Here is a 25,832-nt window from a genome sequence, read left to right on the forward strand (position 1 = left end):
TCCTCCCCCTCCCATCCTTTAACTGTTGGAGTTCCTCAAGGGTCAGTTCTTGGCCCTCTTCTGTTCTCCATTTACACTCACTCCCTCGGTGAACTCATCCGCTCTCACGGCTTTGACTACCATCTCTACGCAGATGACACGCAGATCTACATCTCCGCCCCTGTCCTCTCCCCCTCCCTTCAGGCTCGCATCTCCTCCTGCCTCCGGGACGTCTCCACCTGGATGTCGGCCCGCCACCTAAAACTCAACATGAGCAAGACTGAGCTCCTCATCTTCCCTCCCAAGCCCGGTCCGCTCCCAGACTTCTCCATCACCGTGGATGGCACGACCATCCTTCCCGTCCCGCAGGCCCGCAATCTCGGTGTCATCCTTGACTCGTCCCTCTCGTTCACCCCACACATCCTATCCGTTACCAAGACCTGCCGGTTTCACCTCTACAATATCGCCAAGATCCGCCCTTTCCTCTCCACCCAAACGGCTACCTTACTATTATGGGCTCTCGTTATATCCCGGCTAGACTACTGTGCCGGCCTTCTCTCTGACCTCCCTTCCTCCTCTCTCGCCCCGCTCCGGTCTATTCTTCACTCTGCTGCCCGGCTCATCTTCCTGCAGAAACGATCTGGGCATGTCACTCCCCTTCTTAAACAACTCCAGTGGTTGCCTATCGACCTCCGCTCCAAACAAAAACTCCTCACTCTAGGCTTCAAGGCTCTCCATCACCTTGCCCCTTCCTACCTCTCCTCCCTTCTCTCTTTCTACCGCCCACCCCGCACGCTCCGCTCCTCTGCCGCCCACCTCCTCACCGTCCCTCGGTCTCGCCTATCCCGCCGTCGACCCCTGGGTCACGTCCTCCCACGGTCCTGGAACGCCCTCCCTCCTCACCTCCGCCAAACTGATTCTCTTTCCCTCTTCAAAACCTTACTTAAAAATCACCTCCTCCGAGAGGCGTTCCCAGACTGAGCTCCTCTTCCCCCTCTACTCCCTCTGCCATCCCCCCTTTACCTCTCCGCAGCTAAAGCCTCATTTTCCCCTTTTCCCTCTGCTCCTCCACCTCTCCCTTCCCATCCCCACAGCACTGTACTCGTCCGCTCAACTGTATATATTTTCGTTACTCTATTTATTTTGTTAATGAATTGTACATCGCCTTGATTCTATTTAGTTGCCATTGTTTTTACGAGATGTTCTTCCTCTTGACGCTGTTTAGTGCCATTGTTCTCGTCTGTCCGTCTTCCCCGATTAGACTGTAAGCCCGTCAAACGGCAGGGACTGTCTCTATCTGTTGCCGACTTGTTCATCCCAAGCGCTTAGTACAGTGCTCTGCACATAGTAAGCGCTCAATAAATACTATTGAATGAATGAATGAATGAATACCTAGTCATAGGCATTAACCACAGTCCACCCTTGGTCCAGCCATATAGAGCAGGTGGGAGCTCAGGAACTGAGATGAGGGGACGCAACATGGATTGAATGTAGGGGCAGGGCTCGGAGAGAAATGGTGGGATTATGGATTTGACTGTCTTTTGTCCCAGGAAGTCCTGAAGAGTCACGTGGAAAACTCCGACTACTGGATTGGCTTGAAGAAGAGCGGCGACTCAGGCTGGGTTTGGAATGATAACTCAGCATTCCATGAGGAGTGAGTTTGAAGACTTGTCTTCCCTTCCCGAAACTGAGGCACTGGGCCCCCTTTCCCTCAGGGACCCCAGCCTCATTACTGAACACCCCCTGACAGTTACCCTAAGTGTTGGTGTGTTGGGGGCTGCTCTCCACTCCTAGAACTGGCTTCCTTTGGTGACTTTTCTTAATGAAATGTTGTATGAAATCGCCATCCGCAGAACCTACCAATCAGGGTAGTGAATTGGAGACCAGGGGAGAATTATTCCCTCAGACTCCAAACTCTGGGATAAAACTCAGGCTCTCTGCCCCCGGGAGTTGACCCGTACTGTGTCTCTCATGTTTGGGAGCAGTTTGGGCCTTCATCGCTTGGATGTCAGCATGCGTGAGCATCAGGCTGGGCAGAGGACAAGGGAATTTCTGGGTTGGGTCTGCGGAGAAGGGACTGGAGACTTCGCAGTGGCTGGTGTCCACCCAGAATTTGAAGTCAGCGTGGGATGAGAAGGCCGACCCCTCTGTTCTCTGGGCCTAGGGCCTCAATCCTGGGGCCATTTTGGATCACCTCAGTGCCAAGAAGGAGAGTGTGAAGGGGGCCCTGGATCTCACTTGGCCCTCCTTCCGCAGAGGAGAAGGCTGTCCACTGTCCACTGACCCCTCTGGACTGATTTAAGTGCTTAATCCAGTGCTCTGCGCACAGTAAGCGCTCCATAAATACGATTGAATGAATGACTGATGGTGTGCTCTGTTCCAGGTTCCACATCCGGGGAGCTGGGGACTGTGCCTACTTGGATTCCAGCAGTGTTAACAGTGCTGGCTGCAGCCAGCCCAGAAGGTGGATTTGCTCCAAGCCACCTCAAACTTCCTTAGGATAAGAAAATGCACCATCGTGGGACTCACGTGTTAAACTTGGTGTAAGGATGGTTTTGTAAAGTGACATAACACCCACCTCCTCTGCTCCTGGAGATTGTTTCAAGTCACAGTGAGGCCCTGCTGACTTAACTCTTGTATCTCAGCAGGACTTCTCCCTCAGCTTCTCACTGTGGCAGCCCATGGTGTCTGTGATTTTTGTTCATTTTTCCCTTCCCTCCCTCTTCACTGACTCCAAATGCTCCTCCTGACTTCCTCTCAACCCCCCACCCCCCAGAAGTGCAGGTTTTGCAAACTGGGGAGGCCGCCCCAGCTGCCTGCATTTCTTACTCCTCTTCCCCTCCTCCTGAAGCCTGATGGGCCTGTGGCTGCCTATGCCTAGATCTGGGCCACGGTTTAAGGCTGCCAGGCCAATGACAAACCCCCTGGTGAAAGATCCTCTGCTCTATTTATACGGTCAAAGAGTGGCAGACCTATCAGTAGGATCTGGATGGTACTAATGAACGATGTTGACAACCTCCTGTGTAAGCTAGAATTGAGTTGCAAACCCTCCCAGCCAGAACCAGGAAGGGCAGCATCTGGATTCTGCTCCCTTGCGGCACAAAGGAAACTGCAGACGCTTTAAGCAATTCATCGATAGCTTTTGACAGAAATGAGGAATCAAGTATCAAACCCCAATTAAATCCACAAATCTTTCTCCACCTGGAGACGTATTGGGAAATATCCATGTGTCACAGTGGGTAGCAAAAACAAGATGGAGGAACAGGCCCATTCTCTCTGAGAATGGTTTTATTCCTGCCGGGCAGGGGCACTGACCAGCTGGAGAAGACACCCCTGAAACTCCCCAGAATGCGAGAGATGTTTCCCTGGAGTGGTAGATGGACAAGGTTGAGGGGCCGGTGAGGGGCCTCAGGTATGGTGGCTGTCGTCCACAGACGGGAAGTGCCGTCTCCTCCATTAGCTCAAGACAAGACCAGCTTGCTTCAGGGACATAATAAACACATTCCCTTAGTGGGCCTGAGTCTGGGAGACACCTGGAAGTTAATGCAGGCACAGCCAGTACAGGGGTAGGGTGGGAAAACCGAGGAAGAGTATGCCCAAATTCAATTCTGAGTTAAGAGTATTTGCCTGGGGGACGGTGCACCTGTTATATTAATTGGAATATATGTAAAAGCTAATTGAAATAAAATTGGGCGGTATCCTGTCATCTTTGAGGATAACATTACTGAGAGCATCATTTTCTTTCTGGATGGAAGAATGGTGTTTGACCAACTGCACTTCCGTTTCTCTCAGCCACATTCCCATCTTTTCAACTCTCACCTCTATCTCACCAGCCCTAGCTTCCTCTCAATCAGTGACAGTCATTGAGTAGCTGGGGTTTATATTCATCTGCTACATCATACTGAATTTCCTCCTGCCTTCGGATGCCCCCTACATATACCACACACTCAGTAGATTTAAAGTCTAGCTCTTCCTCTTCTTTCCTATTCCCAAACGTCCTTTCAACTTTCCAGCTTGTAAACCTGGTGTAATCCTTGATTCCTCAATGTCCTTTAATGCTTGCGTTCCATTCATTCATTCATTCATTCATTCAATCAATCGTATTTTTTGAGCACTAACTGTGCAAAGCACTCTACTAAGCACTTGGAGAGTATAATACAACAGTAAACAGTCATATTCCCTCCCCACAACAGTCTAGAGTAAGGAAGACATCAATGCAAGTAAATAAAATTAAAGATATGTACATAAGTGCTGGGGGAAAACAAAGGAATCAAGTCAGGGTAACACAGTAGGGAGTGGGAGATGAAAACTGGGGCTTAGTCTGGGAAGGCCTCTTGGAAGAGACTTACCCTTAATGAGTCCTCGATAGGGGAGACACTGTGTATCGGATTTGAGGAGGGAGGGTGTTTTAGGCCAAAGGCAAGACGTGGGCTGGGGTCGGTGGTGATACAGGTGAGATTGAGGCATAGTGCGATGGTTAGCACTAGAGGAGTGCAGGGTGTGGGCTGGTTTGTAGAAGGAGAGAAGTAAGGGGAGGTAGAGGGCAAGATGGTGGACTGCTTCAAAGCCAATGGTGAGCCATTTTTGTTTGATATGGAGGTGGATGGGCAACCACTGTTTTCTGAGGCGCAGGGTGACATGTCCTGAACATTTCTTTAGACAAATGATCCAGGCAGCAGAGTGAACTATAGACTGGAGTGGGAAGGGACAGGAGGCTGGGAGGTCAGCAAGGAGGCTGATGCAGTAATCCAGGCAGGATAGAATGAGTGATTGTATTAACATGATAGCAGTTTGGATAGAGAGGAAAGGGCATATTTTAGCGATGTTTTGAAGGTAGGACCGGCGGGGTTTAGTTATGGATTGAATATGCGGGTTGAATGACGGAGAGGAGTCGAGAATAATGTTAAGGTTACGGGCTTTTGAGACGGGAAGGATGGTGCTGCAGTGATGAAAATCAGGAGGAAAATTAGTTTGGGGAGGAAGATGAAGAGCTCTGTTTTGGACATGTTAGGTTTGAGGTGACAGAAGGACAGCCAAGTAGGGATGTCTTAAAAGCAAGAAGTGCGAGACTCCAGAGTTGGAGAGAGATCAGGGTTGGAGATAATAATAATAATAATGTTGGTATTTGTTAAGCGCTTACTATGTGCCGAGCACTGTTCTAAGCGCTGGGGTAGACATAGGGGAATCAGGTTGTCCCACGTGGGGCTCACGGTCTTAATCCCCATTTTACAGATGAGGGAACTGAGGCACAGAGAAGTTAAGTGACTTGCCCACAGTCACACAGCCGACAAGTGGTAGAGCTGGGATTCGAACTCATGAGCCCTGACTCCAAAGCCCATGCTCTTTTCACTGAGCCACGCTGCTTCTCCAAATGTAGATGGAGATGTAGATTTGAGAATCAGCCTCATAGAAGTGGGAGTGAAAAAGCTCTCCAAAGGAGTGGGTGTAGATGGAGAATGGAAGGGGACCCAGAACTAGCCTTAAGGGACCCCCACAGTTAGCGGGTGGGAGACAGAGGCGGAGCCTGTGAAGAAGACTGAGAATGAACAGCCAGAGAGGTAAGAGGGGAACCAGAAAAGGAAAGAGTCAGTGAAACCAAGGTTGGGTAATGTTTCCAGGAGAAGGGTAAGGTCCAAAGTGATGAAGGCAGCTGAGAGGTCGAGAAGGATGAAGGTGGAGTAGAGGCCTTCGGATTTAGAAAGGAGATCATTGGTGACCTTTGAGAGAGCGGTTTCTGTGGAGTGAAGGGGAGGGAAGACAGATTGAAGGGGGTCAAGGAGATCACTGGAGGAGAGGAATTTGAGACAAGAAGTTTGGGGAGGTATGGTAGGAGAGAGATGGGGCAATAGGTGGAGGGAACCATGAGATCAAGGGAGGGTTTTTTTCAGATAGGGGAGACTTGGGCATGCTTGAAAACTGTAGGGAAGAAGCCATGGGAGAGCAAAGGGTTGAAGATGGCTGTTAGGGAGAGAAGAAAGGAGGGGGCAAGTGTTTTGATAGATGTGAAGGATTGGGTTCAGATGTGCAGGTAAAGGGGGTGGCTTTTGAGAAAAGGCAGGAGATCCCCTCTAGAGATACTGCTGGGAAGGATGGGAGAGTTGAAAAGGGGGCCTGAATGGTTGGGGAGCGTGGCGTGGGGGTTGAGGAGGGAGACAACCCATACACTCCGCTCCTCTGCCGCTCACCTCCTCACTGTCCCCCATTCATGCCTATCCCACCATCAACTCCTGGCCCACGTCCTACCACTGTCCTGGAATGCCCTCCCTCCTCACATCCACCAAACTAACACTCTTCCCCTCTTCAAAACCCTACTGAGAGCTCTCCTCCTCCAGGAGGCCTCCCCAGACTGAGCCCAGCCCCTTTCTCTCTGCTCCCTCTCCCCTCCCCCTGCCCTCTCTTCTTCCCCCTTCCCCTCCCCTCAGCACTGTGCTCATTTGTATATATTATTTATTACCCTATTTATTTTGTTAATCAGGTGTATATCTCCTTGATCCTATTTATCTTGATGATGTTGTCTTGTTCTGTTCTGTTTTGCTTTGCTGTTTGTCTCCCCCATTTAGACTGTGAGCCCGTCATTGGGTTGGGCAGGGATTGTCTCTGTCTGGTGCTGAATTGTACATTCCAAGCACTTAGTACAGTGCTCTGCACATAGGAAGCGCTCAATATGTACTATTGAATGAATGAATGAATGGGAGGCGGGGATTTTAGGGAGCTCACACCTGATGGTGTCAATTTTCTTAATAAGGTAGATGGTCAGGTCCCTGGGGGCAAAGGTTGGGGAAGTGGGGGGGACAGGGGCCCTGAGGAGGGAGTTAAATCACTGGAGCAATTGACAAGGGTGATGGGCGTCGGTGGAGAAATAAGGGTGGAGAAATAGTTTTGCCGGGCAGAGGAGAGGGCAGAGTTCAAGCATGCAGGGATAAACTTGAAGTGGAGAAAGCCTGATATTTAGATTTCCACCAGCAGCGCTCTGCAAGTTCGCACACAGGAGCGAAGTGGGGGTGGACTGAGCAGGTGATCCTTGGCTGTGAGTTAGTGGTACGAGATCGACGAAGGGATGGGGGGAATGAGTTGAGTTTAGTAGAGAGGGTGGTGTTGAGAACGTCTATTGGTCATCAAGGGAGGGTTGTTTGGGTATGGAGGCTAAGTGGGGCATGATGAGTTGAGAAAATTGGATTTCACTAAATTCCACACAACCTTTTCCTCCACAACGCCTTCAGATCTCCCCTCAAAACCTTATTCTATGTGGCTTGTCTAGAACATTTGCGGGACAAACCTTGTCAAATCTCCTAGACATGAATGGAGTGGGAGAAAAAACAACAACAACAACAACAACAAAAAACAGCTGAAGAAGCCAGTGCAGGGCTGGAGGCATCTATAAAGCATTCAGCAGGGGCGGAAGAGCCCCTTCTGGGGTGGAGCTGTTCCTCGGTAAACTAAAGTCAAGGGACGAAACCTGCAATGGACTTAAAAAAAGGGAAATGTGTGGGAGTAGCAGAGAGCTCTCTCTGCGGGTTTCTGCGCTGCCCGAGCCTCGTCTGCGGCCCTGCGCATGCGGGGTAAACGAACGGGATGGATGGTCTGGTCCCACTCCAGCCCATGCTTACCCCGTGGACCTTCCAGTTTCTTGGTGGTGACTCTTTTCTGCCCTTTCAATCAATACTATTTACTGTGAGCGTTTGCTCTGTTTAGGAGATTACGGTCAAGTTAGTAGAAATGGGAAGCAGCATGGCATAGTGGATTGAGGACAGGCCTGGGAGTCAGGACGTCATGGGATCTAATCCCGGATCCGCCTCTTGTATGCTGGGTGACCTTGGGCAAGGCCCTTCACTTCTCTGAGCCTCAGATACCATGTCTGTAAAATAGGGACTGAGACTGTGAGCCCCAAGTGGAACAGGGACTGTGTCCAACCCAATTTGCTTGTATCCACCCCACTGCTTAGTATAATGCCTGGCACATAGTAAGCACTTAGAGATACCAAAATTATTATTAATTATTATTAATAAATGGACCCTGCCCTGGAGGGAGGGCATATGCACGGGGCCAATGGTGAGAGACACAAGGTCCTGGTGAACAGCTGGGACCAGGGACCTTTTCGGGCGGCAGGGGGGGAGGGGGCAGTCTGGGGCCTGGAGGGGGAACAGTTACGGATGATGGGGAGGGTGAACACCTGGGACCTTGGGGAGGGGTGGCGGAGGGATGGGGAGCCCCAGGGAACGGAGGTGGGGGGAAGATGGGGAATAGCTGGGACAGAGGATGATGGAGCGGGAGGCGGGGCCTGAGGCTGTAGCCCCGCCGTGGGCAGAGTTAGAGGCGGGGATGCCGGGGGTGCCAAGCAGGGAAAGGGAGAGTTGAAGATGAGGGAAGGATCAGGAGGAGCAGAATAAACCGAAGACGGGCGGCGAGAATGGGGCGCGGGACCTGGTTCGGGTCCCAGCCAGGTAGGGGCTGGGGATGGGGCATGGGCGGGAGGAGAAGGAAGACCCTCGGTTGGAAGCTGCCCCAGGGCTGTGCCCAGTCAGCGTTTCCCTTCTCACAGAAACTTACCGAAAGCTCCTTCTCCCCTGCCCACCCCCCATCACTATCATCTTCGTCACCCTCCGTCTCCTGCCCGCTCACCAGCTGCCTCTTCCTCCCTGCCCAGCTGCTAAGCTTGACCACCTCCTCCAGGAAGCCTCCAGAACTACTCCCCTTCCTGTCACCTTTCCTCCTTCCCAATCCATACATGAATCTCTCTCCTCCAAGGGCAACACTATTTCCCTTATCTATCCAGTGTCTGATTCGATGTCTCTATTATCCATTCCTGGCCAGTCTTTGGTGAGCTAAGGGAACTAGGAGCGGGTGTTTGTCCAAGTTTGGATGTTAAATGCCAGGCAGAGATGATGTTTTGGACATTGATGCTGAAGGATTTACGGTTGGAGTTTCTCTGAGCTGCTCCAAGGTGCAGTTCCAGTCTTGAAGAAGGTTGGGATTTTTGAACAGGCAGAGGATCTGGGTGCTGGTTCTGGGTCTCAGTTTTCCCATCTGTAGAAGGGGCAGATTCTCTTCCCAAGAAACTTTTCTCACAGTGCCTCATTCCTGACTCTTTCATCTCCAAACCCTTTGCTCCTGCCCTTTCTGTTGACCCTGAACACCTTCACAGCTTCAAATCCACAGGGCCATAGACCTCTCTGTCTTCAAAGACCCCTAAAAGCTCCACCTCCTCCAGGAAGCCTTTCACGATTAACTTGCACCACCACAAATCATGACATTCCAAGAGCTACTTATAGTTCTTAATGATCAATTAATCAATGGTATTGAGCACTTACTGTGTACAGAGCACTTGGAAAAGTATTTGGAAGAAATAGACATGATTCCTGCCCTCAAGGAATTTACTACTGAGAGGAGGAATCCTACAGTAAAATAAAATATAGATAGGGGAAGCAACAGAGTATAAGAATATGTACATACGTGCTCGGTTAGGGTGAGGAGGTGAGTATCAAAGTGCTTAAAGTGTGAGGATTTGTGTGGTTAGATGAGGGAAAATAGAATAGGGAGGTGAGAGGATAGCTAGGGAAGGCTTCCTGGAGGAGATGTGATTTTAGTAGGACTTTGAAGATAGGAATAAGATAGTCATCAGACGTGAAAGGGGAGAGAGTACCAGGCAGGAAGTGGGTTATGAGCAAGGGGTCGATGGTGAGAAGAGATTGAGGCACAGTATGTTGGTTGGTGATAGGGGAGCAAAGTGTGTAGACTGGGTTGTAGTTGAGGAGGAGTGAGGATTACTAAGGGGGAGAGAAAGAATTAAATGTCTTGAAGCTGCCTATCAAGAGTTTCTGCCCAAAGTGGAGTTGGATGGGCAACCATTGGATGTTTCCAAGGAGGGGGTAGAGGTAGGAAGAATTTGTTTTTCCTCAGAAAAATGATCTGGGCAACAGAGTAAAGTATGTGATGGAGAGGGGAGAGGCTGGAGGCAGCAAAATCACTGAGGGTACTGATGAAGTAGTCTGAACAGGATTTGACAAATAGTATTTATTTATTCACCTTTTTACACTCTCTACTGGAATCTCCATTTCTTCCCTATACTCCATACCCTTTGAATAATATTTTATGGATGCCTGTCTCCCCCCACGTTAGGGTCAAAGACCATGTCTTTTTTCATAATAATAATAATAATAATAATTATGGTATTTGTTAGAGCTTCCTACGTGGCAGGCATCGTACTAAGTGCTGGGCTGGATACAGGCAAATCGAGTCGAACTGTACTGCAGGTTAGCATTAAGTGCCTAGAGCTTAAAACCCATCTGTGAAAATTTAGCAAGACCTCTGGCAATTAGGGCTAGGGTGATCTGTTAGTTTTCAAATCCCTTAAAAATGAAAAACTAATAATTTTCCTCATAAGTAGATTTTTTTCAGCTACATATCATTAGCAACTTAACTCCCATAGTTCTGCTGAGTTACCTCTCATAATAATCAGTAAAATGCAAGGCAAAAGTGAACAAATGGCATCTCTTTTCCCTATTTTCCATTTTGATCCACTCCTATTTTAATTTGTTAAAGCAGTGATACAAACAGGCATAATCAAGGTCCTGGATAAGGAACCTTGACACACATTGCTTAAAAAAAATCGACAGCTTTTTTAAAGTGAAAATGACCTCTTTAACCGGAGCCATCATCTGCCCAGGTGTGGCCACAAGAGCTTTTGTAACTCATAAGTCTGAGAAACTAGGGTCCTTTTAATGTCATTTGACCAATTATACATTTGAAATTAAACTGTCTGTAAGATCGGTCTTTACCTTCCATTTTAAAATGGTATCCAATGGCATTTATTGAGGTGCTTACTATGTGCTCTTGGGCTGGCTGTGTAGATTTGGGAAACATCTGCGTAGAGATGGTAATTGAAGCCTTGGAAGTGAATGAGTTCTCCAAAGGAGAGGGTATAGATGGAGAACACTGGGGAGCCTAGAACTGAACCTTGAGGGATCCCTACGTTTAGGGGATGGGAAGCAGAGGAGGAGCCAGCAGAAGAGATAGAAGGCACGATCAGAGAGATAGGAGATGAACCAAGAGAGGACAGTGTCAGTGAAGTCAAGGCTTGATAAAGTTTCAAGAAGAATGGGGTGTCGAAGGTGGCTGAGAGGACTAGGAGGATTAAGATAGAGAAGAGGCCATCTGATTTGGAGAGAAGAAGGTCACTGCCTAAGAGAGAGCTGTTTTTGTGGAGTGAAGGTCACTGGTTACTATAGAGAGAGCTGCTTCTGTGGAGTGAAGGGGGTGGAAGCCAGGTTGGAGGGGATCAAGGAGAGAATTGGAGGAGAGGAAGTGGAGACAAATATAAATAGCTCTCTCAAGAAGTCTGGAAAGAATTGATAGAGAGATGGGGCAGTAACTAGAGGGAGTCGTGGGGTCAAGGGAAAGTTTTTTAGGATAAAGGAGACATAAGCATGTTTGAAATAAGTAGGGAAGATGCTATTGGACAGTGAATAGTTGAAGATGGCAAAGAGGGAAGAAAGGAGAGAGCGGGTGTTTTAAAAAGGTATGAAGACATGGGATCAGATTCAGGGGGTGGATTTAGAGAGGAGGTGAAAGATTTCATCTTGAGTACCTGCGGGGAATATAGGGAAAGTCAAAGAGCATAGAAGGAGCAGTGGGGATTGAAGAGGAGCAGGAGATTTAAGGGAGATCACTCCTGATGGTTTCAGTTTGTTGAAGTTTGCAGCCAGGTCATTAGGGGAAAGAGGTGCTCAGCACACTATAGCTTTCAGTACATATTATTGATGATGATTGGTCCTTGGTGGGAGCCCACCCAACCTAGTTTGGCCACTTGGTCTGGCTGGGAAGTTTGATGAGGTGGGCATGGCACTGTTGGTTGTATAGTGCTGGACTTGCCCTCTCTGTCCCTCCTGTCTCTCTCTCTCTCTCATTCTCTGAGGTAGGGTGAAATGTCTGACTACTTTCCCCTGCTGCTTGGCCTTGTCTCCCTCCTCATCCCTTTTTTCCTGTACTCTGGGTCTCGTCCACCCCTGTCGGTAATATTTTCTCAATTCCCACAGTGGGGAAGTCACCATACCATACATGGAGAAAATGAGGCCCTTAGGAAGACAAGCAGGGGTTAATTTTTGAGGGGTAGCCTATGTCAAGAGGATTCAGGCCGACTGGCACAGGGGAATAGTTGCTAGGCAGCAGAAGAATCAGACAATTGTAGAAGCAAAATAAAGGGAGAAGAGAAGGCTCACTGCATCATCACTGACTAACGGGTCTAAGAATCCCTAAACATAGAGATTTCACTGATGTACCTATGAACTAAGGGCAGGCAGAATATAATCTCACTCCTGCCACCAGCAGTGGGGTGATTTTAGTAGTATTGTTTTGTTGTGGTATTTGCTAAGTACTTACTATGAACTAGGTGCTGTACTAAGCTCTGTGGTAGATTAGAGATCGTATAAGACCCTGACCCTAACCCACATGGGGCTCATAGTCTTAGGGGAGGGAGAACAGGTGTTGGATTCCTATTTTACAGATGAGAAAAATGAGGGCCAGAGATGTTAAGTGACCTGACCAAGGTAACCCAGCAGGCTAGTAGCAGACCCGATTGGGACCCAGGTCTCGACCTCCAGACCTGCAGTCTTTCCATTAAGCCATGCTGCTTCTCTGTGCTGTTCATTTCAAACCACTTCAATGCCTATTCAAAAAGGTATACTGGGATATTAGTAAAAGATAAAGGAGTTGATATTGTACGTTTCTTGAGGACAGGGATTGTGTCCACCAACTCTATTCTATTTTACTCTCTTGAGTGGTTAGTACAGTGCTCTGCACAAATAAGTGCTCAGTAAAAACCACTGATGGATTGATATCACTTATCTAGGGTAACCTGGGGGCATTTCTTCATGTGTGTTTTTCAGGTGGCTGGTCCCTGTCGAGAAACCAGACTATCGGTCTCATTGCAGGGAAAATAGCCTTGGCTTTGATTCTGGGGATTGTCCTGGGTATGACTTTGGGAAATAAGCGAGGTAAGTGAGCCACTGACCGAGTTCCTCATGTCCCCTGTTTAAGACTGGTCTAGTCCTGTGCCAGTCCTATCCTCCTCCATCTGCCCCGTGAGACAGCCGGTCCTGGCATCAGTAAGGATTCTCCCAGCAGCCCACACTTTGGATCGCTGACATTCCCTTTCCCTTCAGAGCCACAGTGGGGCAGGGGTTTGTAGCCATACCCAGAAAACTGAGTGCTTAAAGGCCCAGTCCCCCCACCCCCAGGCCTCAGTTCTCCTTCTCAGTCCCTCTGATCACTCAGGGCAGGTAGGTTCAGCACTGGGGTCCGTATTTCTTCTCCATCATCCTCTTTCCCACCCCAACCCTACTCCACCCTGAGCAGTTATTGATGTGAAACTAAGCAGTTATGGGTGATGAGTTGGTTCACTAAAACTTGCCAGAGATGCTGCACTGGGTTCATTCTTTCATTCAATCTTATTTATTGAGTGCTTACTGTGTGCAAAGCACTGTACTAAGTGCTTGGAAAATACAGTACAGCAATAAAAAGAAACAATCCCTGCACACAACGGACTCACAGTCTAGAGGTGGAGAGGCAGACAACAATACAAGTAAACGGGCATCAGTGTAAATAAAGAGAATTATAGATATATACATATAAACATAATTGCGCTGGGGCGGGGAGAGGGGGAAGAGCAAAGGGAGCGAGTCGTGGTGACGTGGAAGGGAAGGGGAGCTGAGGAAAAGCGGGGCTTAGTCCTTAGGGGAGGACTCCTGGAGGAGGTAGGCCTTCAGTAGGGCTTTGAAGGGCGAAAGAGTGATTGGCGGATTTGAGGAGGGAAGGCATTCCAGGCCAGAGGTAGGACGTGGGCCCCGGCTCGGTGGCGAGACAGGCAAGATCGAGGGACAGTGAGAAGGTTAGCACCAGAGGGGTGGAGTGTGTGGGCTAAGATATAGAAGGAGAGAAGGGAGGTGAGGTAGGAGGAGGCAAGGTGATGGAGAGCTCTAAAGCCAATAGTGAGGAGTTTTTGTTTGATACGGAGATGGATAGGCAACCACTGGAGATTTTTGAGGAAGCGGGTGACGTGCCCTGAACGTTTCTGTAGAAAGAAAATCTGGGCCGTGGAGTGAAGTAGGGACTGAGGTTGGGGAGAGACGGGAGATTGAGAGGTCAGAAAGGAGGCTGATGCAGTCATCCAGTTGGGATAGGATGAATGATTGTACCAATGTGGTAGTGGTTTGGATGGAGAGGAAAGGGAGGAGCTTGGAGATATTGCCAAGGTGAGACCGACAGGATTTGGTGACAGATTGGATATGTGGGATGAATGAGAGAGCCGAGGCAAGGATAACCCCAAGGTTACGGGCTTGTGAGACAGGAAAGATGGTTGTGCAGTTTACAGTGATGGGAAAATTCGGGAGGGGATAGGGTTTGGGAGGGAAGATAAGGAGCTCTGTCTTGGACCTGTTGAGTTTGAGGTGGTGCGAGGACGTCCAAGTAGAGATGTCCTGAAGGACTCCAGGAAGTTTTTTTCTTCTTTATTGAAAAATGGCATTTGTTAGCATTTACTATGTTCCAGGCTCTCTACTAAGTTCTGGGGTAGAGACAAGCTAATCAGGTTGGACCCAGTTCTTCACAAAGGGCTCATGATCTTAATCTCCATTTTACAGATGATGTAATTGAGGCACAGAGATGTTAAGTGATTTGCCCAAGGTCACACAGCACACATGAGGCAGAGCTGGGATTAGAACCCAGGTCCTCCAGCCTCCCAGACCCATGCTCTATCCACTAGGCCTTGCTGTTAGTACGGTGCTCGGCACACAGAAGCGTTCAATAAGTACCATTTATTGATCGGTTGGTTGACTGGATGCTTGGTCCTGCCCCCCAAGGCCCAAATGGTCCCAGCTCAATTTTCTCTTGTTACACTGTGTTACACAGTGGACTCAGTTCTATGATGTTTGTGAGGGGCCTGGGGCCATCGACCTCGAGGATCGCTGGGTCCCATGGGCACCCCCATTGGGCTGCCCCCCGAGAATGAGCCCCAAGGAGCTCGTGGGCTGCATGTCCCCAAGGCTATGACCAGCTGCGGCTACTCCAATTCACCTCCTGGCCCAGCCCTTCCTCCTCTTGCCTCATCTGGATAAACACCGCAAGACCTCTGCTGCAGAGTTTCCTCCCCTGACCTGATGTGATGCTGCTGATCCCAGGCTAGAGGGTCTCATTAGAGGGTGATAATGATCCTGTTTGTTCAAATCCTTCAAGTCCCATCCCTCCGTTCGGGTTGGAGGGTTACTGCCAGGATAGCTGTCTGGCACCCTGGGGACCGCCTTGCTTCCAGAAGGGAGGTACCCCTGCCATCCCATGGTGTGTGTGTGTGTGTGTGTGTGTGTGTGTTGTTGGCCAGGCAGTCATCTTGGATTTAGTGGAAAGAGCCCAGATTGGGAATCAGAGGCCATGGGTTCTAATCCCTGCTCCATCACTTGTCAGCTGTGTGACTTGGGGCAAGTCCCTTAACTTCTCTGTGCCTCAGTTATATCATCTGTAAAATGGGGATTAAGACTGTGAGCCCCATGTGGGACAACCCGATTATCTTGTATGCACCCCAGCGCTTAGAACAGTGTCTGGCGCATAGTAAGCGCTTAACAAACACCGTGGTTACTACTATTATTATTATTATCCAAGCTAGCAGCCTGCCTAGCAGGGTGTTGGGGGGACTCTCTCAGAGGATGAGTCCTCCCAAGTCCATCACACTGTAATAATAATTATGGTATTTGTTAAGCCCATACCATGAGTCAAGCACTGTTCTAAATTCCAAGGTAGATACAAGATAATCAGGTCAGAAACAGACCCTGTCCTACTTGGGGCTCCAGTCTAAGTAGGAGGAAGAACGGGTGTTGAATCTCCATTTTACAGATGAGGAAATGGAGGCCCAGAGAAGTTATTTGTCTATGGTCACACAGCAGGTAAGTAGCAGAATCCAGGTCTTTTGACTCCCAAGCCCATGCCCATGCCCTTTCCACTAGAACATGCTGCTAAGCACTCATCCTGTCTGGGATCCACAGTCTGCCCTGCTGTGACCATACCCTGGCCTGGGGCCACCACCTGGATGGGGACCCAGGAGGACTCTCCCCCTTGGATCTGGTCTTCCGCCTTGAATCCCAGCATTCTACGGTGGGCTTGAGTCCACCAGAGGCTCAAAGGGTCCGATTCAACATGTGTTGCGGGAGGACCCTCATGTTCCACTGGGCTGTCCCTTTGGGTCAAGGGTCTCGTCTCCACCACCAACTGGATCCTCACTGCCTGCACTCCGCGGTCTGGTCCTCACTGCTCGTTTTCTCTTGTCTCGCTCCTGCAGACTCTGCCATCTGACGGTCATCCGCTAGAGAGCTGGTGCGCTTCAGGCAGGAATGTAGGGTGGAGGGAAGGGATAGAGCAAGAGGAAACCCTGCCAGAGTTCATTCATTCATTCAGTCAATCGTATTTATTGAGCATTTATTGTGGGCAGAGCACTGTACTAAGTGCTTAGAAAGTTCAGTTCGGCAACAAATAGAGACAATCCCCGCCCACCACAGGCTCACAGTCTAGAAGGGGGGAGACAGACATTAAAACAAGTAAACAGGCATCGGCAGCATCATTTTTTAATAAATAGAACTATAGATATATACACATCATTACTAAAAAAATAGAATTATAAGTATAAAATATGTACATATATACAAAAGTGCGGTGGGGCGGGAAGGGGGATAGAGCAAAGGGAGAGGGTCGGAGTGATGGGGACAGAGTTCAGCTTGAAGCTATCCCACAGTCGGTAACCGGGGGCTGGGGAGAGGAGAAGGGGAGATGTAGAAGCTATAGCTGGTCCTTCTGCCCCTGCCCCTCTAATTCAGGCGTTCAGTCTTTCAGAGATAGATACGAGGATGCAAAGATGATCTAGGCAGCAGGGTGAAATGCTGTGGAGAAGGGGGAGGCTGGAGACAAGGAGACCAATGAAAAGGCTGATTCTGTAGTTAAGTCAGGCTAACGGTGAGCTCTGAACCAGGATAGTAGCTGTATGGACAGCGAAGAAAGGGAGGATCTGGGAAATGGGGTGGAGGAGAAAGCAATGAGATTTAGCAGTAGCCTGGGTATGAGAATTGCCACTTGCTTGCTGTGTGACCATAGGCAAGTCACTTAATTTCTCTAGCCATAGTTCCCTCATCAGTAAAACAAGGATGAAAAAATACCTGTTCTCCCTCCCCTTTTTGACTGAGAGCTCCGTGTGGGACAGAGACTGTGTCTGGCCTGATAAGCTGTGTCTAGCCCAGTGCTTAGGATTCCCCTATGTCTACCCCAGCGCTTAGAACAGTGCTCGGCACATAGTAAGCGCTTAACAAATACCAACATTATTAACATTATTATTATTATTACTTGACACATAGTGAGCATTTAACCGACCCTATAAGAAAGACAGGAATGAAAAATAATGCCAAAAAAGGAGAATGGTGGGGTTGCTGCAGGTACCAGTCAGATGGAGGAGTGGATTTTGGAGGGAAGACACAGAGTTCGATTTACAAAATCAATCATATTTACTGAGTGCTTACTGTGTGTACTGTGTGTTCTCTGTAGAGCTGTACTAGGTACTTAAGAAAGTACAATATAGCGGAGTTGGAAGACGCATTCCCTGACCATAATGAGCTTATAGTCTAAAGGGGGAGACAGACATTAATGTAAATAAACTATGGATATGTACATAAGTGTTGTGGAGCTGAAGGAACTCATAAGGGAGTGGGAGAAGAGGAAATGGGGATACAGTCGAAGAAGGCCTCTTTAGCGGAGATGCTCTTTTATAAGGCTTTGAAAGTGGGGAGACTATCGTCTGTCAGATATGAAGAGGGAGGGCATTCTAGGCCAGGAGCAAGATAGATGAGATTGACAAGACTGAGGTACAGTGAGTAGGTTGGCAATCGAGCAAAGTGTGTTGCCTGGACTGTAGTAGGAAATCAGCAAGGTAAGTTAGGAGGGGGCAAGGTGATGGAATTCTTTAAAGATGATGGTGAGGAGTTTTTGTTTGACATTCTCAAGGAGTGGAGAAACATGGACTGAACATTTCTGTAGGAAAATGATCTGGGCAGTGTTGTGAAGTATGGACTGGAATGGGGAGAGATAAGAGGCAGAGAGGTCAGCAAGAAGACTGATGCTGTAATGAAGGTGAGAGATAATAATAATAATAATGTTGGTATTTGTTAAGCACTTACTATGTGCAGAGCACTGTTCTAAGCGCTGGGGTAGATACAGGGTAATCAGGTTGTCCCATGTGAGGCTCACAGTTAATCCCCATTTTACAGATGAGGTCACTGAGGCACAGAGAAGTTAAGTGACGCCCACAGTCACACAGCTGACAAATGATAAGTACTCGGAGCAATCTGGTAGCCATTTGGATGGAGAGGAAAGAGTGGATTTTAGGCAGGCTGCCAAGGTTGCATGGACCAGATATGGGGACAAACTGAATATGAGGGTTCAGCATATTGAGCTTGAGAGGTCAGTGGAGCATCCTGTGTCCTGGAAGCAAAAAGAAATGCAAGATCATAGTGAGACAGACCCGTGTGAGCAGATCAGTCCAGGATGTCACTCTATAGCCCTTATCTCCGGTCAATCAATTGGTGGTATTTATTGAGCACATACTCTGAGCAGGGCACTCTACTAAGTGCTTGGGAGAGTTCAATGCAATGGAATTAGCAGACAAGCCCCCTACCCACAATGAGCTTCCAATTATTAGCATTGCTATTATTTACAGTGAAGTTACACCTGGGCTTGGGAGTGGTCGTGGGTTCTAGTCCCTGCTCCGTCACTTGTCAGCTGTGTGACTTTGGGTGAGTCCCTTAACTTCTCTATACTTCAGTTACATCATCTGTAAAATGGGGATCGAGACCACGAGCCCCATGTGGGGACAACCTGATTGCCTTGCATCTACTCCAGCGCTTAGAACGGTGCTTGGCACATAGTAAGCATAAACAAATACCATAATTATTATCATTATTATTATTATACCATATATTATATGCTCAGAGCAACAGCAATTGGAGGAAGAAAAGGCTGAAACAGTTTGGGGTTCATTTGTGGTGTAGATAGGTTTTTGACTTCTGTTTTCTTCAGCCTTATTTTCAGGTCACAGCACCACATTGCATCTGCAAAGCCACTCATAACCATCTGCCGGTCGTCTGGGGTCCATATCTCTAGAGCATACCAGTTGAAAAATAATAATAATAATAGTAAGAACAATAATAATAATCATAATGGTATTTGTTAAGTGCTTTCAGTGTGCCAGGCACTGTTCTGAGCACTGGGGTAGATACAAGATAATCTGGTCGGTCACAGTCCCTGGCCCACATAGGATTCGCAGTCTTAATCCTCATTTTCAGACGAGGGAATTGAGGCATGGAAAAGTTAAGCGATTTGGGGAAGGTCATACAGCAGATAAGTGGCAGAGCCAGGATTAGAACTCAGGACCTTCTGACTCCCAGGCCCCTGCTCTAACCACTAAATCATAAACTGGTTCCCCCAGGACTGTGGTGAAGACCCTTCCCATGTCACTGAGGGATTCAGTCCCCCTCCTCCTCTCAGCCTTTCCCCATGTGTTACTGTCTCTGTTTCAGGGAGGAGAACCCCAGCTCGATCTAGGCCTTCTAGAACCACTCTGACCCCCGCTCTGACTCCCCCTCTGACTCTCACTCCGACTCTCACTCCAGCTCTCCCTCTGACTCCCTCTCTAACACTCACTCCGACTCTCACTCCAACTCCCACTCTGACTCCCCCTCTGACTCCCACTCCGACTCTCACTCTCGCTCCCACTCCGACTCCACCTCCATCTCCAACTCCAACTGGAAGTAAAGTTGAATGTTCACTGAATTGGTTGGAAGTACTGGGGACATGCTTCTCTTTTTCTGCTGGAACTGCGGACTGGAAAGAGAGCAACACGTCTTGTGAAGTGGACGGGGCTATTCTTGCCATGATGACCCCCCAGCAAATGGTAAGGCAACTGGCTCCGTTTGTTTTGCTCATTGTCTCGGGGGAGAATTGCACCCATAACAGAGATTTCCTTCTAGTTCTCACTCGCCAGTGTGGTGATCTCTGGGCTTTATTTCCTGACTGATGACATTCTCTGTAGGTGAATGACTAAGCTTCCCCCTTCTCTCCCTAACACTTTCCCCTTGAAGGTATTTGAAAGCTTCCCTGATCCAGGTCTCCCCTCAACTTACTCGACTGCTTGTAGTAATAATAATAATAATAAAAATAATAATGGTATTTGTTAAGCATTTACTACAGGTCACAAGACTGAACTAAGTAGGTACCCGATAGGTGGATTATACACAGCTCTGTCCTAAAGGGGTTTCAGAGTCCAACTGAGATGGAGAACCCTATTTTACAGATGAGGAAACTGAAGTACAGAGAAGTGAAGTGACTTGCTCAGGGTCATAAAACAGATAAGTGGTGGAGCTGGGATTAGAACCCAGGTTATCTGACTCCTTGGCCTGGACTCTTTTCCCTAGACCACACTGCTTCTGTATTCCTGTAGTCACTTCGGCCGTGGCTTTCTGTTAAACTTCGTATCTCTATCACCATAAGTTTCTTCACCTGCGGTTCGTCCTGCCCCACATCACAACTATGTTCCACTCCTGGTCCTGCTTTCTAATTTTATATCTAGTCTCAAGGTCTCTAGTCTCAAGGCCACGACTTCCAGCTCCTGTCCTGGCTTGCAGACCCTGCTTCAAGCTGAGGGACCCAGATGAAGGAGAAAGGAGAGCTCTCGGAGGAAGACTGCTATCATCCTTCTCCTGCCCACTTCCATCCAGCCAATCTGGCCTCTGATGTGTGGCATTAGGAAGTGCCAGAAAGGGGGCTGTAGGGCAGGGAAAGAGTCAGGGTGGTGGTGGTGATGAACCTGGTAAAAAGAAAAAATGCTGCACCAGGTGGTTTTGTGTATGGATGCCCAGGGAGATACCACAGGAGAAGCAGAGATTGGAGGAGCCTGAAGAGTGAGTAGCATAAGGAAGCAGCAAAGAAGAAGACTGGTATTTACTGAGTGCTTACTGTGTGCAGAGCACTGTACTAAATACTTAGTATTTAGTATTTGTTAAGCACTTACTATGTGCCGAGCACTGTTCTAAGCGCTGGGGTAGACACAGGGGAATCAGGTTGTCCCACGTGGGGTTCACAGTCTTAATCCCCATTTTACAGATGAGGTAACTGAGGCATCGAGAAGTTAAGTGACTTGCCCAAAGTCACACAGCTGACAAGTGGCCGGGCTGGGATTTGAACCCATGACCTCTGACTCCAAAGCCCGTGCTCTTTCCACTGAGCCACGCTGCTTCTCATAGGAGAGTATAATACAGCAGTCGGTAGACTTATTCCCTGCCCACAGTGAGTTTAAGGTCTAGCAGGGAAGACAGACATCGATATAAATAAACTACGTATTTTTTATGGTATTTAAGTGCTCGCTATGTGTCAAACACTGTTCTAAGCACTGATCATAATAATAATGTTGGTATTTCTTAAGCGCTTACTATGTGCAGAGCACTGTTCTAAGCGTTGGGGTAGATACAGGGTAATCAGATTGTCCCACATGAGGCTCACAGTCTTTCATCCCCATTTTCCAGATGAGGGAACTGAGGCCCAGAGAAGTGAAGTGACTTGCCCACAGTCACACAGCTGACAAGTGGTGGAGCCAGGATTCGAACCCATGACCAGATGACCAGACACTAGATCAGACACAGTCCCTGCCCTGAATTTGACTCACAGTCTAAGTAGGAGGGAGAACAGGTATTGAGTCTCCATTTTACAGATAGAGGAAACTGAGGCACAGATAAGTCAAGTTACTTGGCTTAGGTCACATAGCAAGCAATTGGCAGAGCCAGGATTAAAACCCAGGTTCTCTGATTTCCAGGGCCATACTCTTTCCACTAGGCCACACTGCTGTCCATATTGCCATGGGGCTGAGGGTGGAGAGAATATTAAATTCTCAAAGGGTACAAGATCCAAAGTGCGTAGATGATGCCAGAACAGAGAGGGAGTCTGGGAAAAGTGGGCTTAATTGGAAAAGGCCTTTTGGAGGAGCTGTGACCTTAATAATGCTTTGGAGGTGGGGCTAGTGATAGTCTGATGTATATGGGTGGAGAGGGAGTTCCAGGCCAGAGGGAGGATGTGGGAAAGGGGTCAGTGGTGAGATTAGATGAGATCGGGACACAGTGAGCAAGCTGGCACTAGAGGAGCAGAGTGTGTGGTCTGGGCTGAAGTACTGGCAACCAAGCTGGAGAGATGAAGAAAGAAGCAGCAGCAAGTCATGCCCAGAGCTGGTTACGGACAGCAGCTTCGCTTGGCGTGGGGGCGGCGGCACCTGGGACAGGAAGGAATGGTAGAGAGAGAGGGAAGGTCATGTACAATGTTTCATCAAGCTCGGTGGTGTTTCATTAGGAAGGGAAGCTCTCCAGGCTAGTCTGGAAGGTCTCTGTCTCCGCCACCATGATGGTTCCAGGTCACGGACTCCAGGACAGTCACCATTCCCTCTTTCCTGTTGAGCTCTCGCACCTCCTTCCCGTGCCCCGCAGCGACCAAGATATTCATTGTTCGATGTGACCCCTCCTGCCCATCTTCTCCCTCCCCCGCCCCCCCCCCCCCACATTCTTACCTCCTTCATCCAGTCCTCCCCAACCACGCTGACCTCTGCCCTGTGTTTGTTTCCTCTCCCCTGGTGTCCCAGAGGATGAACAATAGCTTCATTACATCTCACTGGCCTAGCTTCAACTCCCAGACGTGTGTGTGTGTGTGTGTGTGTGTGTGTGTGTGTGTGTGCTTAGACTGTGAGCTCAATGTGGGTAGGGAATGTATCCGTGGTTGTATTATATTCTTCCAAGCGCTTAGTACAGAGCTTGGCACACAGTAAGCACTCAATAAATATGATTGAATGAAAGTAAGAGTGCAGGATGGGGTGATCTGGGTAGGAGGACTTGGGGATAAGACACCGGATATAGCTTTGATAGGAGTTGTCAGACAGAGACAGGCTTCCTTCTCCATCACCCATTCTTCCGTTCCTCTCTCCCTTCCTTCCCTCCCTTCACTCACCCATTAGGTGCCCCACAGCTACTTGCATTTCCAATGGAATGACTCTCTTTTAAATGAAAGTTTCATGTCAAAATCTCTAAGGCATTTTCAGTAAGCCTGACTTCTCCATGGCAAGGCTTTCTTTTCACCCCAGGTCACAGTTAGGTCTCCGGTCTGCCCTGTCTTCCCGACACACTACCGGAACGATTGCAGATGGAGATGGGGCATTCTGGGAGAGATATGTCCATGGTGTCGCTACCGGTTGGAGTAGACTCCACAGCATAAGACAAGACAAGCTTAGTACAGTGCCTGGCACATAGTAAGAAATGAATAAGTATCATAAACATAAAAAAAAAGTTCACCCTAATTCTGCCTCCTCTTTACTTCTGTATTTCCTCTCAGCGGTCTTTACCTTCCCCTTTCCTTCAAGTCCCTCTCCACATCCCTCTGTTTCTATACCTTTGACCCCTGTATCTGAGCCACAGGATCCTAGTGTCACTCAAACTAGCCAGCTGTCAGTCATAGGCATTAACCACAGAGCAGGTGGGAGTTCAGGAGCTGAAATGAGGGGATGGAAAATGGATCAGGGGAGGGGATGGGGCAAGAAGAGAACTGGTGGGAATGTGGGCCCATCTGTGCTTGTTGCAGGAAATCCTGAAGACTCACGTGGGCAGTTTTACCTACTGGTTTGGACTGAACAAGGAAGGAGATTCAAGCTGGAAATGGGTTGATAACTCAGCATTCAACAACGAGTGAGTTCTGAGTCTTGTCTTTGGTGACTTTTCTTAATGAAATGTTTGCTCTTTGAAGTTGCCTTCCAGAATAGTGAATCTGCCCCTTAGCACAGGCTCAGAGCTGTTAGAGACCAGTGGAGAACGATTCCCTCAAACTCCAAACTCTGGGATAAGAGTCTGGCAGTCTGCCTCCTGGGAGTTGGCCCAGACTGTGTCTCTCAGGTTTGGGAGCAGTTTAGCTTTCATCGCTCGGATGTCAGTGTGTGTGAGCCTCAGGCTGGACAAAGGAGGAGGGGGTTTCTAGGTAGGGGCTGCGGGGAAGGGGCTGGAGACTTGGAGTGAGTGTGAGATGAGGCGGCTGAGACCTCTCCTCTCTGGGCCCATTGGGTCTCACCCCGCACCACCCCCCCAGCCCAGAGACCATTTTGGATCACCTCAGTTCCAGAAGTGAGGAGGTGGAGGGGACCCTGGACTGCAGCTGGGGAGGAGCCCATCCATCAACACCTATTGACTTATCATGTGCTGTGTTCCAGGTTCACCATCCATGGAACTGGGGAGTTTGCCTACTTGGATGCCACAGGCGTTAAAAGTGATGAATGGCTCGTGAAAAAAAAGTGGATTTGCTCCAGGTCACCCAAACATTAGATGTTTAACATCGTTGAAGGATGGTTCTGGAATGGGGCATAACATCCGCCTCCTCTGCCCCCAGAGACAGGGTGTTTCAGGTTGCAAGGAGGCATTGCGAATACAACTTTTGCGTCTCCTCCCATGTAGCAGGAGCAGTAGGATTTCTCCCTCAGCTCTTCGCTGGGGGAGCCTATGGTGTCTGAGAGCTTTATTCATTTCCCAAATCTCCCTCTTCCCTCACCAATAATTCTCCCAACTTCCCCTTAGCCCCCCATTGACGAGCCCCACAATGCTGGAAGCGGGGATGTAGCCAGTTGGGCAGGTTGCCATGGCTGCCTGAATTTCTGGCTTCAATTCTGCATTTCTGGTTTCTCCTCCAAGAAGCTTTCCCTATGTAAACATCCCCCCCCCCCCCCCCCCCCCCGTTCATCTTCCGTTCTGCATAATCCACACACTTGGATCTGTAACCTAACACCAGCCCCAACACATTTGGGTACATGGCATAGTGGATAGAGCACAGGCCTGGGAGTCAGAAGGTCATGGGTTCTAACCCCAAGTCTGCCACGTGTCTGCTGTGTGACTTTGGGCAAGTCACTTCACTTTGCTTCATTTACCTCATCTGTAACTCTGGTTTGAGACTGTGAGCCCCTCATGGGGCAGAGACTGCATCCAAACAGATTTTCTTGTATCCACCCCAGCGCTTAGAACAGTGCCTGGCACATAGTGAGCACTTAACAAATACAACAGTAATAATGATCATAATAGTCTATTGTCTCCTTTATCTGAGATTTATTTTAACGCCTGTCTCCCCAGCTTCATTGTAAACTCATTTAGGGGCAAAGGTCATTTTCACCCACACAGAATTTTTGAAAAATGGATGGGGGCCCATCAGGGTCTGCTACTCAGCAGGATTACAAAGAAATGCTGGGCATTGAGCCCAGGCAACACCTGCCATCCTCACCTGGCACCCTGCACGGTGGGCTGCTGGGCTGGCCGCAGAGCACCAGATGAGAGTATGGGTGGCTCAGCGTAAACCTTCACCACTACTTCCAAAACTAATTAAGTACGTGGCCTGCTGGTGGTCAGACATCACTTTCTCCTTCACCATTTCTAAACTTTCTAAAATTCCTCAAATCCGCCAATTACTCTGCCCCCCTTCAAGACCTTATGGAAGGCACACCTCCTCCAAGAGGCCTTCCCAGATTAAGCCCACCTCTTCCTCCACTCCCACTCGGGTCTGAGTCGCCCTGACTTGCTTCCTTTATTCGTCCCCCCCTTCCCAGATCCACAACCCTTACTTACATATCTGTCATTTATTTATTTATATCGATGCCTATCTCCCCCTCTAGACTGCCAGCTCGTTGTGAGCGGGGAATGTGTCTGTTTGTTGTTGTAGTGTAATAATAATAATAATGTTGGTATTTGTTAAGCGCTTACTATGTGCAGAGCACTGTT

General features: G+C 48.8%; 2 protein-coding genes across 9 annotated transcripts in view; both read left to right on the forward strand.

Annotated features, from left to right (window-relative positions):
* LOC100077979 (C-type lectin domain family 2 member B-like) overlaps window positions 1–25,832 on the forward strand; it is a 65,166-nt gene that overhangs the window by 21,595 nt on the left and 17,739 nt on the right. For 5 of the 6 annotated variants that reach the window (XM_029082227.1, XM_029082224.2, XM_029082226.1 and 2 more), the window contains exons 4-5: window positions 1,530–1,633; window positions 2,363–3,703. In XM_029082227.1, the coding sequence (XP_028938060.1) occupies window positions 1,530–1,633; window positions 2,363–2,483 (225 nt within the window). In that variant the 3' untranslated portion in view covers window positions 2,484–3,703. Of the gene's footprint in view, window positions 1–1,529; window positions 1,634–2,362; window positions 3,704–25,832 lie in introns of those variants that run through there. The other variant, XM_039914426.1, reaches the window with a different exon arrangement.
* On the forward strand, window positions 12,792–24,749 carry LOC103167308 (C-type lectin domain family 2 member A-like). Of its 3 annotated transcripts, none has more exons than XM_039914427.1 (4): window positions 12,792–12,968; window positions 19,575–19,948; window positions 23,665–23,768; window positions 24,284–24,749. In XM_039914427.1, the coding sequence occupies exons 1-4, from the start codon at window positions 12,947–12,949 to the stop codon at window positions 24,393–24,395; spliced, it is 612 nt and encodes a 203-aa protein (XP_039770361.1). In that variant the 5' UTR covers window positions 12,792–12,946; the 3' UTR covers window positions 24,396–24,749. The 3 variants fall into 3 exon arrangements, with proteins under 3 accessions (XP_039770361.1, XP_039770362.1, XP_007658971.1); XM_039914428.1 differs by lacking the exon at window positions 12,792–12,968 and adding an exon at window positions 19,052–19,144; XM_007660781.3 differs by lacking the exon at window positions 12,792–12,968 and having other exon boundaries at window positions 19,480–19,948.

The sequence above is a fragment of the Ornithorhynchus anatinus genome, chromosome 17 (assembly GCF_004115215.2).
Source record: "Ornithorhynchus anatinus isolate Pmale09 chromosome 17, mOrnAna1.pri.v4, whole genome shotgun sequence".
Classification (NCBI taxonomy): domain Eukaryota; kingdom Metazoa; phylum Chordata; class Mammalia; order Monotremata; family Ornithorhynchidae; genus Ornithorhynchus; species Ornithorhynchus anatinus.